At 43.0% G+C, this 17,123-nt stretch overlaps 1 protein-coding gene across 1 annotated transcript; it reads left to right on the top strand.

Annotated features, from left to right (window-relative positions):
* The first annotated feature begins 877 nt into the window (after positions 1 to 877).
* Positions 878 to 12,414, top strand: stx19 (syntaxin 19). Its single transcript, XM_079517925.1, has 6 exons — positions 878 to 1,093; positions 5,974 to 6,284; positions 8,129 to 8,365; positions 9,539 to 9,751; positions 10,197 to 11,605; positions 11,968 to 12,414. Exons 2-5 carry the CDS (start codon positions 6,066 to 6,068, stop codon positions 10,431 to 10,433), a joined length of 906 nt encoding a protein of 301 aa, XP_079374051.1. The 5' UTR covers positions 878 to 1,093; positions 5,974 to 6,065; the 3' UTR covers positions 10,434 to 11,605; positions 11,968 to 12,414.
* Positions 12,415 to 17,123: the final 4,709 nt, after the last annotated feature.

Below are 17,123 nucleotides of genomic sequence, written 5' to 3'. Positions count from 1 at the left end.
TTCTCTTTTGGGACTTGAGCGAAAAGGTTTGGGAACCACTATGATGAAGTAGTAGGGCGTTAATTTATAGAAGGATAAAAATAAATACAAAATAAAAGTTGAAATAATGGAGATATGAGGTTTCTGCCCGACAGGCAGCAAAGCACTGCTCTGCTTACAAGCAGTTCCTCTGGCTCAGCTCCCAGCTCACTGGCAGAGGCCTGGCCCACTTCACGAGGAAGGGGGAGGGGCTTCAGACTGGCTCGACCAGATTTTCATCCACAAGTGTTTTTCCTTTTCTTTTCCCGAGTGCATATCCTGGTCAACTGTTATCCGGTCCTGTTAACTGATAACTCTGCAAACGAAGCAAGGTGCTTTGTAAAGTTTATCTTCTCCATTGTTTTTGTTACTTTACTTTTTACTTTTTGTTTTCATTTTCACTTTAGTCGTGATAAAGCTGGTTTGCTAGTTAAAATTATTTTTTTGTTTGTTATTTTTTTGAAAAGGCTTAGTTTTAGTGATAAGTTTGTTCTTTCATTCGAATTAAATTGAAGTCGAGATTCAACGAAGTCAGAAAAAAACAGCTAAGAATAGCAGATCTAAACCTCACAACGTGTCACATTGTGACAGGCTGAGAGCTTGTAGATCTGTTATTAGTTGTTTTTTTTTCCTATTTTGGAAGATTTTAGACAAGAGGACTTAAAACCGTGGCACAGCTTGAAATAAAATCCGAAGACTCAGATTTCATATCCAAGTTCTTGCGGTTCGGAGTCTTGTTTAAACAGCATTGTATTATCATCGTCTGTACAGTCGCGTTAAGTTAAGCCGTTATTCCGTTAGTTGTCGTTTAATGACGACGATGAGCCTCTAACGACGACGACCTGTCCTTCACAGCCGATACACGGCCGGCAGGTACGGATGGATGGATAACCAGGCGGAGGAGGAGTATGACCCGGAGTACTATGGGGGAAAGTGATGTGGTGGAGTGTGGTGGAGTTGGACAGAAAACGCGTGCATGGATTTGGACCATGAGGCTGTGTCATGCTGGTCAGCTCTGCGTGGGAACACAGACCCTACAACATACTGACTGACATAGATCACTAGCAGTACCAAGGTAAGTGTCTTTGTAGAGATCAGTGCTTCTCAACCTGTGGGTCAGGGTCCCCAGTGGGGTGATTTCGGTCGTCCAAAGTAATTTTTAATGTCTGTACAAAAACAACAGACAAAAAAAATACCATTACTGCATCAAAAGTAATCAACAAACTATATTAACTGGTCAAACATTGACCTAATTGTCAAATCATGTGAAAATAGCAGATCTACAAGCTCACTCGCGAGGTGTGTAGATGGGCTATTTTCACTTTATAAATCTGTGGGACAAAGTCAAACAAAATGTAATGACTCAACTGTTTTTCAATTCCAAGTGCTTGTCAGGGTGGGGGTCCTCAGTTCAAATATTGTTTCGGGCGGTCATGGCCTGATTAACACCCGGGATTCGAACTTGGGTCCCCCGCATGAAAGTCCAATATCTTAACCACTAGACCAAAGGGATATCCCTCCCTATGGACCAGGGGAGACATTAGACTTTTGAGGCCATCTGCTACACCTGGCCTGAAAAGGTTGAGAACCACTGTCCTAGATCAGATCACATAACATTGCTGTGACAGTCTGACAGGCTGATTCCACTGACAACATAACAGCGGAGAATACATCACATACGGTGGGAGACAGCCCTCCGAATGTCCACCTGCACACGCACAACACACGCGTGTCTGCACGCACGCATGCATGCACACACAGGTGCCGTAGGACTGAGCTGATTTGTTGTTGTTGTTTGTCTTTTTCATTTAATAAGCTCTGGAGGAGAGAACCTCAGAGTACATCAGCCACTAATTATTCTCGCTTCGCCGTTGACAGCTTTAGAGAACAATAGAAACTTTTATATTCATAAGATCTGCCCCCGAGAGACTGTAATGGTTACACCATGCAGCACACACACCCCTAAGCTGAGAAAAATATGTGCTTATATGTCAATGGCAGACGCAGAAACCTATCCGGTGGTAATTGGATCGGGTGTAGATTGCAGTTGCTCCATTTTTCCCACCAAATTAACACATCGCTACCAATCAACACGTTCACTTCACATAGGCTACCGGTTTCTCAGTGCCGTGGAACCCTTAAGCCTTAAGGGTTCCTTAAGGCTTAAAGGACAACTTTAGTTTTTTTCAACCAAGGTTCATGTTTTAGGATGTTATTAGAGAAAGTAAAAGGTGAGTGTACATTTTTTTTCGTTTTAGGGATTTTAGCTGTTTTTGACAGGGGGGCGGGGGCATTCGAGCATGGGGCTAAATATGTATTTATTTACAAGTTTTTAAAGCGATTTCTTGTTTTATTTTTTACTATAGTCCTACTAGACCTCAAGAAATTACATCTGGCCACAAAAGATCACGGGATCTACTGAATGTGTCAAACTGACATATTGACCTATATGACACACAGTGTGGCTTCCCGCCAGTAGGCTACGTTCACATTCAGTAGATCCTGTGATCTTTTGTGGCCAGATGTAATTTTACATCTGGGACTATAGTAAATAATTCTAGTCTAGTAGGACTATAGTAAATAATTTAAAAGAAAATCGCATTTTGTAAAAAGAAATACATATTTAGCCCCATGCTCGAATGCCCCCGCCCCCCTGTCAAAAACAGCTAATGAGTAAAATCCCTAAAACAAAAGAAAGCAGCAAATGAAAAATAATTAACACTCATCTTTTACTTTCTCTCATAAGAACCTAAAACATGAACCTTGGTTGAAAAAAACTAAAGTTGTCCTTTATTAAGGTATCGTGAAGCAATTCCAGGGCTTATAGATCTGCTATTTTATTGGTGATTGTTCACCTCCAGAATTGGGACGTGGTTAAATGTCAAGTATATAAAGTTATGTTCAATCTGTCGTAATGGAAGCAGATGTTTTCCTCGTGACATGCTGTATTTTAGGGGAACATAATCGACATGTTTACGTAATGTGACATAAATGTAACAATGTAATTTAGGGGTGCCTCGGATGAAAATATTATTGACAGGAGTGACCTGAGCCAAAAATGTTTGAGGACCACTGCTTGACTGGTGTTCAGTTGGGGGTCCGGACCGCCACCTCTTAGGGCAGTGGTCCTCGAACCTTTTTCATGTAAGGACCTCTGACATAATGTTTTTGGTTGCGGACCCCCATCTGAAAATGTTTCGTGTCAGAGACCTCCAGAAGCAAAGATTTGAGCTCAAAATGTTCGCTTCAAAAACACATGTATAGCCTATACATATTCAAAGATTTGCAATAATGTATTTATACAAGCTCATAGCGCGTGACTTTGTGCGGCATACAACATGGATTTCTACACAGAGGAAACATTATCTCAAAATGCTGGGTTCGGGAGAGTTTAGAAAAAGGCAATTCTCCTGAATACTGCCTTCGGGTATGGCATTTTTTTCAGCATAGTAAATGGTGCACATTCATGGTCTGGAGTCGGCAAACGTTGTTTCACAGACGGGTAAAAGCCGGGCAGGGGCTCAAGCCTCCTTTGATGTCTGTGTGTGCAGTGCAAATGCCTAGCGGGCCTACAGCGGACAACTCCTCGCGTTTTCAGTCTGATTGCAGAGAAATGCTGTTGCTATTTACACTTGAGTAGTCACAGGAATCCCAGACACTATCTCTTGTTTCATCATGGCCGCTCTGCGCTCTCTCTCTCTCTCTCTCTCTCTAAATACGTGTCACAGTGGATTCACAGAAAGCACATCTACATGTCAGAATATCGTCGCTGGCTGGAGGAAACCTCGTATGTCCAGTACTGTTAAGAAAGTGTTGTTAATACTTTTACATTGGTTTAATATTTAAAAATCACACCCATGTGAAGTGAGGGGCGCTTTACCAACATCACATATATGACATCAATTTAACATCACAAAATAGCAGTTTAAAAGAATCGTGGTCCCTTACTGGCCGAGGTTTTCCTCTGACATCATATGCCGATTTGCTCAGTGACAGACAAAACAAACATTAAACTCTGTTCAATGTTAATGGCATTTAATGTTTGTGTTGGAGACAAAACAAACATTAAACTCTGTCCATTGTCAATGGCGTTTTTAATGTTTGTCTAGACAAGACAAACATTAAACCTGTGTATAGGAGGGGCTAGCGCTCCTCAAAAACAAAATCACACTTGTATGAAGTGAGGGGCGCCCACTGTATTTATATCGGGCACATGACATCTTACATCGTCTTTTACTGCCCTAAACACATTAAAGTCCATAGACTTTGCTGCCATGTGACGTAATCATCAAAAGCCATGCATTCTATTGTGGGCATGTCATTGTAAGCATCTGATGCATCACGATGCGACGAGTTGTGAGCTGGCATATCGGGTATTTTTGCCCGCCACCATCGATCATATGATGAACCAGGGCAATCGTTTTATGGGAAAAAAAACCCATACAAACAAAGCCTGACTGAGATGAGATTGTTGTCAGTGAAATATGGACAATAGCAGTTGTCAAGAGATGTACTTGTATGCAATTTAAAAACACTTTTACCGTTGAACACAGCAGTCAAAAAGTGTTTGTGTGTGTGTTTGTGTGTGCGTGTGTGCGTGCGTGCGTGCGTGCGTGCGTGCGTGCGTGCGTGCGTGCGCACGTGCGTGCGTGTATTCCCCGAGAAGGCCACTTCTCCTAGGGTTGTGATCATCTCAGAGATGAGCAGAGATGATTGCACGCACAGGGGGAAACACTCTGTGGTTCAAAAACAAACATGAGTTCTCGTGGGAAAGGGAGAAAAAAAGCCGCAGCCTAAGTTGATTTCAACCGATGGTGCATGCATACAGACCTTGTGCTCATTCATCTGCTGCTGTTTTCATACAGTTAAAAATACTTTATTTTATTTTATTTTTTCTCCCCAGAACCCCGCGTTCCCTGGCGGAATGCGGACATGCCTCATCAGTTATGCCTGAGTCGTGTTTCGGTTATGACACTGCAAACAAACTTTGATAAAGCGTTGACTCACTGCGGACACGCCAGAGTACACTGAACACTCATCTACAGCTGTGTTTGCCTGCACTGCAACTTGATATAAGGAATCGTCGTTCTTTATTTGGAAACTAAAAGACGTGTCCCTTATTGAACCGACAAGGGACATATACTTTGTTTCTTATTTCCGGGGGGAATTAATCAGTGACACACATCTTACATTAAGTATTGAGGGTTTTAACTTTTCAATGTCTGACAATACACATGGACATGAATCAAACTCAACACTGATGACAAGTATATGATTCTATCTATGAAATCAATGAAAAGGTTTAATCTGCAATAAAATTGTATTACACTATGTAATGGGAGGGTCCCTGCTTTATCTCTCCCTCAACTAAGGGGTCATTGGCCTGAAAAACATTGAAGTAACATTTAAGTGGTTAAACAAAGCAACTGCCAATGGGGCTCAGGGGTAGAGTGGCCGGTAGAGCGGCAGGATGGGAAAACCTAGCCTCGCATAGCGATACCAATATCACTACGTGGATATTAGTCTTGTCCCTGTCAGTGTTGTTGCAATGTCTCGCCCCATATTTGCATACTGGAACCTGGTTGGTTATAGCCTGGTTCCACAGTAATCTGGTTGGCTCGTCACCACTTCGACCGTGAAGTCCTCCCACAAGTCCTAGGGAAAACCATGAGGTTCCCAGTTCAATCCCAGTTTCATCCCGGGCTCCCCCAGAGTTAGTGAGAAGAGTAGTGTCCTTGAGCAAGACTCTGAACCCCTAATTGCTCCGGATGAGCAGTTTGGTGCCTTGCATGGTTTGCTCCGCCATCGGTGTATTAATGTGTGTGTGAATGGGTGAATGTACTGTAATGCAATCTATGTAAAGCACTTTGGATAAAAAAAGCGCTATATAAATGCACCATTTACCAATAGTCTAGATTAGTAAATAATCAGATTGTATTTCTTATCGTCCCACAGACCCAACCAGTTCCCTAAGGATCGAGCGTCCCGAGTAGGACACATACACAAACATTTAAGTCCAGAGAGACAACAAGCAGCTATAGTCCGCCATGAGAGACCGTTTGGACGAGCTGCGGCAGCGGGCGCAGGAGTTCAGCGAGGCGGGGGAGAGTGAGGGCACTGCTAGCCCCTTCGACGACGACCCTGTACGGGTGGGCGTGGTCACCACGCAACCGGAGGCCGTCTTGTTCGAGGAGGAGCCAGTCATTGATAACTTCCTGTCAGAGACGCAGCGGATCCGTGATGATATCTCAGAGCTGGATACCGAGGTACGGTACATGGCTAGGTGTCTGGTTAGGTTAATCCAAATTGTGGATCTAACAATAACAAATCATTTAATTTCAAAACACCAAAATAAAGCAAGAGGTGTTTCTGCTAGTACTAGTGGCCGATAACTGCTGGTATGGGTCCATTTTGTTCTATTTGTACAATCTCAGAGTCATGGGGGTCCTTCAAATTAAGTTTGAGAACCATAATTAGTAGGCTATCATCGGTAAAGTTCTCAAACTCTGCCCGAACCTGACCTGGCCCGATCGGTAACGACCCGTCCCAACGTTTTCGGGCTGAGCCGGGCCCAAAGATTATGCTAATTAAATGTTTTATAAAATCAATCGGATTATCACACGATAGCTGAAGCGTCAGTTTTTCGTCATGTTGCACTGAGCTATCTTGTTAACCCAGCTGGCTGCGACGAATAACCTAATCATTAATCAACATCATTAGTCACCAAATGATCCATATAAGTGATATAACTCTGTAGTGTATGATGACCAGGCAATGTTACAGTGCACTGCAGGCTACAATTAGGTTACAGGCTATTTGATTTCCAAAACGCTGAGTATTATAACCGCCGTCCTTCGGCGCGCCTCGTTATAGGTGCCCAAAATAAACAGATCTGTAAGCTGTCGAGAGACTCGAGACACGCCATTATAGCCAAGTTGGCAGTTGATATAATAATATTGTCGCTCTGTTCGGGACTGTTGCACAACAGTGATGATTGCACTTTGCGAACGGGGACAATACTTGGACATAACTGCTTCACTTCAGAGGAAACTAAAGGGATCAGCTGCTATTCATGTTTACGAGTCACCAGTCACCACCACTGCCTGGGATCCATTAGAATGATGGAAATGGAACAGCCTAACTAAAGTGAGTTACATAAATAATTTATTTCGGCGATAAGTCTCACTTTCACCTTGAACCACGGCGCTGCCTCGCCGTCATTTAGTGGCTTTTCTTTTTTTTTTTTTTGGGGGGGGGGGGGGGGGCAGTTAGGGTAGGGTAGGGTTGGGCCTTAATTTTTGGGCCCGTTGAGAACTTTAATCATTGGTAACACCTGTGAAGGAAGTAGGGAAGGGGCCCGGAAGTAGGAAGAGTCATTTCCTAAATGGCTGCTATGCATATACTGTATACTAAGCCCCCAGAGCGGCAGGGAAACGTTGAAGCCGCCACACACTACTGGCCAAAGATGGAACTGCAGCCGGGCAAATTACATGCCAAAAGAGCGCACAGCAGCTAGGGTTTGACACAGAGCACTCGTTCATGAACCTATTTGGGAGCGTTTATGGAGGTTAGCACTTCCGCATTTTGGGCCCCAAATTTTGGTGACCAAATAAATAAATATCACACCCGTGTGAAGTACATTTTCCCTTCATTGTCAATGGCGTTTTTAAAACAAACATTGAACTAAAAACAAACATTAAACCTGTATATAGGAGGGGCTGGCGCCCCTCAAAAATGAAGAAGTAGAGCATTCTTCCAGGTGCTTCAAACGCCACTGAGCAACTTCCATTGAAATAAACAGCTGGAGAGGGGCAGTCCGCCATCTAGTTTATATACTGTATAACTCAATTGCCCCATGCAGGTCCTCAGTTCAGCCAGCAGCAGAAGACTCTGATAGTGACCATGCGTATTTTAACTATACATGTCTATTGTCTACAGTAACTACAGTATTATGTCCTGCAGGTCCTTAAGTTCAGCCAGCAGCAGAAGACTCTGGATGGCGACCATGCGTATTTTAACTCTACATGTCTATTGTCTAACTACAGTATTATGTCCTGCAGGTCCTTAACTATACATGTCTATTGTCTAACTACAGTATTGTGTCCTGCAGGTCCTTAAGTTCAGCCAGCAGCAGAAGACTCTGGTGGCGACCATGCGTCGCTTCAGTGTGATGAAGAAGGAGAGCAGCGTGACGCGGGACATCAAGCTGCAGGCGGAGAGCCTCCACCGCCGCCTGGACGCTCTGGCCAAGACGGCCCAGAGCACCGAGGACAAGCTGGGGCCGGCCGCGGTCAACACGCGCATCCAGCGCTCGCAGCACGCAGCGCTGCACCGCCACTTTCAACAGGTACCAACAGTAATGCTAACACTAACCCACGTGCATCCAATCCAATAGGATCTTCTTACACATACGGCACCCAAGTGGTGCTCATACACTGAGTTGGCGGTGCCCGGGATCGAACCAATGATATTGTGGTCCAAAAGGTGAGAGCTCGACTGTGCTACCCGGACCTATACAACATCATAGGAACTTCATAATCATATAGAAATTCTATTGGAACATTTGAAAATGTTCATAATCCTATAGGATTCTATTGGAACTTTGGAAAGTCCTATAAGATTCTAATAGGATTTTTGAAATCTTATAGGATCCTATTACAATTTTTTTAAATCCTATAGGATTTTTTGACTAGGGATGACACTTTCAACAGGTCTGAATGCTAAACCATGAAAGCTATTTCTGGAGCCAAAATAGCACTTATAGGCCAATTATTTTACAAATATTGAGACTGCACACGCAGGTGTAATCATCCCCAACATATCCCCACACATGTTGTTTGGGGTACCCGGGTCAACTAGGGTTTAAGTTTAAAGAACGCACAGAGAATATATTCCGATACAGTATGTGACAGAGAGACATGCGAGTCATGATGACTGATACAGAAGTAGGACAGGGCAGGTATAGGGATGAATATAAATCGTTCAAACGTTCTAACAGACATGATGACAGTTGTGCTTCAACAGTCACATCCTGTTATCCTCGAGTCTGCAAGAAAATGCCAGTATTATGCTTACACAGCTTTGTGTACATGTGGAGGGTGTGGATCAAACCTTGTGCATATGATATCACAGCTTATACTTTGTGTACATGTGGAGGGTGTGGGTCAAACCTTGTGGGTCAAACCTTGTGCATATGCTATCACAGCTTATACTTTGTGTACATGTGGGTCAAACCTTGTGCATATGATATCACAGCTTATACTTTGTGTACATGTGGAGGGTGTGGGTCAAACCTTGTGCATATGATATCGCACATATTTCACAAATACCAACACACATGATGCCTCACAAGAACAATGGCGCTGGTTTGTTTTCTAAATCTTTTAGAGTTTCAACCACAAGTTACGAGTTTCAATCATTTGACTTGTTCAGGCATTTTGAACGTTCCAGACACCAGCCTATAGATCGGGAGTTCAGTGACATACAGTATAGGTGAAATGTCTATGTCTGTGTTCTATAGGTAATGCGTCGCTACAACGAAGGCCTGATGACCAAGCAGGACCGCTGTAAACACTTCATCATCAGACAGCTGGAGGTATTGGGACGTGACGTCACCGAGGACGAGGTGGACGAAATGGTGGCCACGGGAAAATGGGAGGTGTTCAACGAGAATCTCCTGAACGACGCCAGGATAACGCGCTCACAGCTGTCTGAGATCGAACAACGCCACAAAGTAAACACTCTCGCTCTTTATTTTTTGTATCTGTTTTTTGTTTTTGAGGGGTGCAATGCCTGGCTTTGTCGCATTGTCGTTTTGTAAAATCTGTTGCTCACACGGTCGTTGACGTCATCAAGCATGCGTCCGTAGAGATGTGTGTTGGAAGTGCAGAGGCGGGAGATCGAGAAAAAAACATAGTTGCAGCTACAGTTTTGTAGCTGCAAGCTTTGTAGCTTTGTTTCTGGAAGTTGAACTCAGCTCAACTTCAATTTGTAGCTTTGTAGCTTTTGCAGCAGCTACAAACGTTGGAGTGCTTTGTAGCTTCACATCGCTGGCTTCCATTGACAATGAATGGTAGACGGTATCCTGTATCTTTGCATCTGCCCGTGTGAATGCACCATAACCCTTAGTTGCCTCCCACCACTCACGCACGTCCCCTCCTCTCCCCCATGCATGGCAGGAGCTGCTGAACCTGGAGAGCAACATGAAGGACCTGCGGGACCTGTTCCAGGACATCTTCATGATGGTGGAGGAGCAGGGCGCTCACATCGACCACATCCAGAGCAACGTGGAGCGCACCCAGGACTACGTGCAGATTTCGGGAGAGAAGTTCCGTCTGGCGGCGCGCTACAAGAGGAAGAACCCACTGCGACGCCTCTGCTGCTGCTGCTGCCCCCCGTGGAAATGCTGCCTATAGCATGTGGTTCGCATGAACGTCTTTCATTTCAGGGGACCCCCTGAGCACCCCCAGTCAGGCCCGGCTTAATGCACAAGGGTTTAGGGGGTGCAGACTATAGGGGTGGTCGAAAGCGCCTGGTCAAAATGAAAGAAAGGCTGGACTATTGCGAGAAACTTACTTAAGAAAATTACTGTCGCCAGGGTTTGCCGATATTGCGCAAAATGGTGACAGTTATTAATGAGTTAACGGTGGAAAACTATACTAAGTTATTTAAGACGTTAAGCAAGGTACGTTGCTGCTTGATTAGAAGGAAATGGCCAAAACACTGTGAAAACAGACCCACGGAACAGACAAGACTCCGGACCTGTGAAGTTGAAGACATTTTGTTGGACTGCAGATAGACTGAGATAGTGCCAGTGGACAGTTTGATGGACTGCAGACAGACTGAGATAGTGCCAGTGGACAGTTTGATGGACTGCAGACAGACGAACATAGTGGACAGTTTGATGGACTGCGGACAGACGGACATAGTGGACAGTTTGATGGACAGTTTGATGGACATGCATTTGGCACAGCTGGTGGACTGTGATCGATGGGAAATTACAGTGGTGGACAAAGTACTGAACCACAGTACTAGTCAAATTAAGATTAAGATTAAGATTATTCCTAGTCAAATAATTACTCCACTACAAGTGAAATATGAGTTAAATTACGCGAGCACTTGCTTTTAAAACTTCTTGAGAAGTTAGCTATTCAAAGATAGCAGATATACCAGCTCACAGGGTGCCACTTCAGCTTGTGCATATTCTTTTCTTTTCTTTTTTATATATTTAACACAAATCTTCCCTTCCCTTGCACAAAACATGTTCTGATAGGGGGTCCGCAGACAAATACAAATATATCATTGTCGGGGTATGTCGACCAGCATGCTACATGCTGTATGTAGCATATACATACATATACATACATATACATATACATACTATATAAGCAGATAAAGGCTCTGTTACTACTAGCAACGGCTCGATTGTAGTGGAGACAAATATTCTGTGACTACTTTAAAGGTAAGGGGAAAAATACGAATAAATAAAAGCTGGCAGTGGGAGGATTATTTATGTATTTACTCTGCCGTTAATGTATTCGGGGGGGAAACATCCAAAAGTTGAAATACGGATAACCAGAGATATACAGTTGGGTGCCACCGATATTGTCCCTTATCATTTGACCCATTTAGGCCTGACCTCAAAATTTAAAAAAATCCTCCAGTTTTCTGAAATAAATATTTTCACGATTTTAAAAAAATAGCAGACCTACAAGCTCGTAGCGCGCCACTCGGTCGCGCGCTATGAGCTTGTAGATCTGCTATTTTTCAATAGCTAAATTATAACATGTTTAAAACACCAAAAGGGGTTCCCGCCCAAAATGGGTTAACTGTCCTTTTGCGCAGATCACGCAAACCTCAGCAAAAAGAAAAGGACAATATCGATGGCCTCCAACTGTATGCGGGGGGGAAACATCCAAAAGTTGAAATACGGATAACCAGAGATATAAGGGTTCTGTCCACCAGCGACAACAAATGTGTTGCGTGTCTCAACCAAGGACAACGGACAGAGAGAGGACACACCGCCAGGGGAGGACAAAGTAAATCAGGACTGTAAATCCCAGGCCATTTCAAAAAGCCTTCTCTGAATCCGTCACTTTCATTCTGTGTATATAGGCACAGACAGACGTATGAATACTTGTATAGGAATGTCAAATTAAAGCTTGGTTGGAGAACATTTCACATTCGGAGATTATGAGAGTCCCGCCGTGTCTATCCATTTCATTATAGGAGCTTACAGTTTTAAGAAAGACCTTAATCTATTTTTATATTCAGAAATAAGGTTCATTTGCATCTCAAAAGGATGGCCATTTGAAGCTCTGGCTTTCAGGCAGGCGGGGGGGGGGGGGGGGGGGGTGCACAACTTTTCAATGTCGCTAATGACCGTCTCACACGTTTCAAGTTAAGATTCCAAATAGCGTTGAATGAAATAGCACTGCACTTATACAGCGAGCTTGAATTTTCTCCTCTGACAAATTACTGCTGATATGGGATTTTGAGCTATACGTTTGTGGTAATAGCCTTTTTTCCACTCCTTTAAACCCCAGAGAATACTCACTGACTGTATTTGATAATAAAATGTTTCAATTTAAGCGCTTTGTTCTTTTCACTTTCCTCGGGTAAGGTGAAGCGTACAGGAACCAATCCGCAGAACATTATGAGAATAAATCTCATATAATTCAGTTTGCAAGAGAACATGCAAATTCAATTTGCCTCTTCTCCCTGTGTCACCTAGGGTATAGGTAGTAGGTACCCTCACAAAAACATGAAGTAATCCTGGTCTCTTTACTGCCTCCCTTTGGTCAGCAGGGTTCATAACGACTAAATTGCGATTCAAAGGGGGTAAAAAGCTCAAAAAAGGAGAGAATAAGTGGATGAGTGGATAAAGATCTCTATAATCTCTGACAACGGAGCCGTAATAAAAGTCAAACAATGGCCGATGTATCAGCCTTTTATTTGAAATGAATGCCTGGGTTTACCCCACACCATTCCCCCCCAACAAAACCCCTCCCGTGGGCAGAAGTCTCCACGCTAATAACGTCGTCTAAATTAATACATCGGCTTTTCATGACCTATAACTCTTCATCTCAGGTCCAGGACTGTTGAAACTATTGCATTATTCAGAAGCATTGTTCTGCCCCGCTCCTCCACTATAGTATGCCTGTCAGGCGGAAACGTCATATGTCCAAACGGTTAGTTTTCACGATTCAGATTCAAAAACAGCAAAAGTAGCAGACCGATAAGATCGAGTTAGCAGATCTGATACTTCTGATGCGTTTGCCTGACGATGGTTCTGAACCAGTGGTCCGGGGACGACCAGTGGTCCTTGAGGGGGTTCCACGTGGTCCCCAGCTAAATGATGGTTCTGAACCAGTGGTCCGGGGACGACCAGTGGTCCTTGAGGGGGTTCCACGTGGTCCCCAGCTAAATGATGGTTCTGAACCAGTGGTCCGGGGACGACCAGTGGTCCTTGAGGGGGTTCCACGTGGTCCCCAGCTTGAACCAGTGGTCCGGGGACGACCAGTGGTCCTTGAGGGGGTTCCACGTGGTCCCCAGCTAAATGATGGCAAGTTGGAAACTAAATGGACCATTTAACTCTTTAGAGTGTAAATGATTGTTAGTCGTCTGCATTACTTCATTTACAAGGAGTCTTACACAATAGAGAATGTAGAAGAATTGCCAGTTATCTCTCCTATGGTACCAACATCAATACAGCATGGAATTGTGGACGAAATCATCCAACGACAGCAAAATATCTGCGATGCCAAATCTCATCAGATGGTGGTCTGCGGCTCAAATGTAGAACAAATGATGGGCCTTGATATTAACCCATTTTGGGCGGGAACCCCTTTTGGTGTTTTAACTAAGCATTATGTTATACTTTATCTATTGAAAAATAGCAGATCTACAAGCTTGTAGGTCTGCTATTTTTGAAAAATCGTAAGAATGCGGCACAAATCTTTGAATATATATTCTTTCAGAGCGAACTTTTTTTTATTTCGACGTCAGGCCTAAATGGGTTAAAGTAGGGTGTTGCTAGGGTGTTGTTAGAATATATGCATGGAGATAGGAGGTTTCTGTCCGACTGTGCGACTGTGTGTGATTATCTTTTGTTCGGAGCGTTTCCGCTATACGAGGATGGACAATAGGCTGTGCACACAGCGCAGCCTGGAACGCTGCCACGCACTCAATGAGTCCAGGGGGGATTACAATAATGCTGTGGGAATGTGCAGGGAGCTCATAATCAGCTCACCTCCTCATTACACCTTAAGCACTTTATTTCCAATGTAGCAATACCGCTACGTAGACATACTGAACTGCATTGGAATGGAGTAAAAGTAGGCTACAAGAGGACCTCAAGGGGTCCTTGAGAGGGCTCCAGGTGGTCCCCAGCTAAATGGCGGAGAGTTGGTAACCAAATGGACCCATAACTCTTGAAATTATAGTTAAACATCTGCATGGTGTACACAGTACACAATTAGATAATGTAGACTAGAGGAATTGTTATTTGGATTGCCGGTTCTTCTATGGTACCAACATCAATACCCTGAAGAAGGCAGTTGTACTGCCGAAACGTTGGTTTTTACTCTGCATCCTAATAAATAGTCGGCTCTTTGGCTATCAGTGTGTGCAGCCACTCTTTTGTCTTTTTAAGACTTATCTCTTTAGATGTTTCTGCCGTGAGCTGGCACCACTACTAAGACTGGTGTGCGTTTAGCATCCTCCTGCACAGTACCAACATCAATACAGCATGGAATTGTGAAATAATAATAATAATAAGGGTAATAATAATAATAATAATAAAACGACAACAAGAAAATACTCTGTGGCCGTGGCTCAAATGCTGAATAAATATTGGGCCCTGATCAGGGCTGCCAACATTCCTGGATCCTGCAGGGGTCTGCATTTTGACCACATATCGTGCAGTACTCCTGCATTGTCATTTATCCTGGAGTTGGTATCAAATTTATTTTACTTTCCACCAATGCCTGAAAAGAAGCGAGTGTATACTCCATATTGTTACTGTCGGGTAGAAACCCCATTCCATTCTGTGTTTACACACTCTTAAAAAGAAACGTTGATACAACACAGTGGAGGGAACAGGGCCACCTCCAGGATGAAATGACTAAGGGGCAGTCAAAACTTTTGAGGGTGCACAAGTGTTGTTACTGTATTTTTATTTCATACAGCTTATTGTGTTGTTAAATCTGGAGTCGTGGTCTCATCTTCAATGCAAGAATGAATGTTACCTTGAATTGCAGTATTCATTGGCAGGTGTATTTTTATGTGAATGTGTTAATTGCCTCGAAACTATGGCTCACAGCCATCCATTATCACCTCAAGAAAGACAATAGCAACACATTCCTTCACATCAGACATTACAAAAGAAGAAAAAAGTGTGTGTGTGTGTGTGTGTGTGTGTGTGTGTGTGTGTGTGTGTGTGTGTGTGTGTGTGTGTGTGTGTCCACGACGCGAGACCTGGGAGGGAACATGGTACGTCCCACCCTAACCTAAACCTTCCCAGGGGCCCGGTCTTATTCTCTGGGACTCAGCAGCACCCACGGGTGTCTGGTGTCAGGGACAACACGACGCAGGTAAACACAAGGGTGCAACCGACCGACCGACCGGACGGTCTGGTTTGTCCGCTATACTGGATTACATTATGAGACTACGCCAGTCAGCCAGGCGACTGCTTGTATTGTAGCCTCAGGGCATGTTTAACAGATGCCATTACGTTGGGTAAACACTACCGTTATTAAACTCACAGGAAAGACTGCTCAGGGAAGGAAAGGAAACAATTACAGTTGCAGAAGCTACAGAAGCTCAACAGATTAACTCTATATCTACAGCAGTGGTTCCCTAACGTTTCAGGTCGAGACCCAAAAGGGAGATTAGACTTTTGCTCGGGATCCAAACTCCACCAAAACCGGCTATTTTCTCTACTTCTTAAAACATTAGTTTTAAATGTCTTAGATTTTCTTTTAATTTCTTCAAGAAATTACTGGAATTGTGTTTAATTCATGAAAACCTTTGAACGTTTTTTGAAATATTTTGAAATATGAATAAATAAGGCCCCATAAAAATGTGTTGGCGACCCACAAATGGGTCCCAACCCAGTGTATGAGAACCAGTGATCTATAGCACTTACATGTTTTACTTACATATAAAAGCATCATTGCTACAATGTAGAAATACTCTATTAAAAAAAACACTTGGGTAGGCTAAAAGTACAAAAGTATTGGCAACAAAAGTATTGGTACAGAATACTCATTATGCAGAAGGTAGTGGTACCATTTTGGAAGATTTCACAAAAAATCACAAATCCTTGGAAAATAGGACATCCACAAGCTCACATTGTGATGCATTGTGAGCTTGTAAATCAGCTATTTTCAAATAGTATATATATATAGGCTACACTAACACTTGGAAGTGGTTAATGTGTGTTTTGTTTTGTAATAATAATCAAAATATACACAAATCGGCACTATGAATAATCGTAGTGGAGTAAAAAGTGCAATATTGACCTCTGAGATGTAGCAGAGTAGAAGTAAAAGTATAAAAAATGGAAATAATATTATATAAGAAATACAGTAAAAGAAAAGTGCAGTACTTGAATAAATTTATTTCGTTACTTTACACCACTATACACTGTGGGTAACTGTCATACATGAAAACCAAAGAATTATTGTTGTCTGTCTTTCAGTCTCCTAAGTCCATGAAAATGCTGCTAGAACAACGTATATACTGTCCACTTTCTAAACAGTCCATGGCTGATACAAACATAGTAATGGTCCTTGAAAGCTAAAGAGAACAGGGCAATTTTTCAACTTTTTGTTTAAAATATAAATCAGTGCAATTGAACTAATACGTCTGTCTGTGTGTGGGTTTTTAGAAATCCTATTGTACTTTAACCATTTAACAAACAACTTCTTATTTTAACCTAAATATATCACTTACCCCATGACAATATTGTGTGTTTGAACATGTGATCTTTTGTTTTGTTCATTTTAACCTTCACCTGAAAAGACAAACATGCTTGATATATCATCTCTACTATTGTATCAGCCTCCTTCACCTCTCAAACCAGTTCAGTAATCCATATTCTG

The sequence above is a fragment of the Electrona antarctica genome (genome assembly GCF_951216825.1).
Source record: "Electrona antarctica genome assembly, chromosome: 13".
NCBI lineage: Eukaryota > Metazoa > Chordata > Actinopteri > Myctophiformes > Myctophidae > Electrona > Electrona antarctica.
The sequence above is the reverse complement of the archived record's forward strand: the minus strand, read 5'-3'. Positions and strand labels throughout refer to the sequence as shown.

What these genes read in the sequence shown, in the direction of transcription:
- stx19 (XM_079517925.1), top strand. Translation starts at nt 6,066, where the DNA reads ATGAGAGACCGTTTGGACGAGCTGCGGCAGCGGGCGCAGGAGTTCAGC. An exon ending in TGCACCGCCACTTTCAACAG is followed by an intron (nt 8,366 to 9,538) that starts GTACCAACAGTA and finishes TGTGTTCTATAG; the next exon opens with GTAATGCGTCGCTACAACGA. An exon ending in AGATCGAACAACGCCACAAA is followed by an intron (nt 9,752 to 10,196) that starts GTAAACACTCTC and finishes CATGCATGGCAG; the next exon opens with GAGCTGCTGAACCTGGAGAG.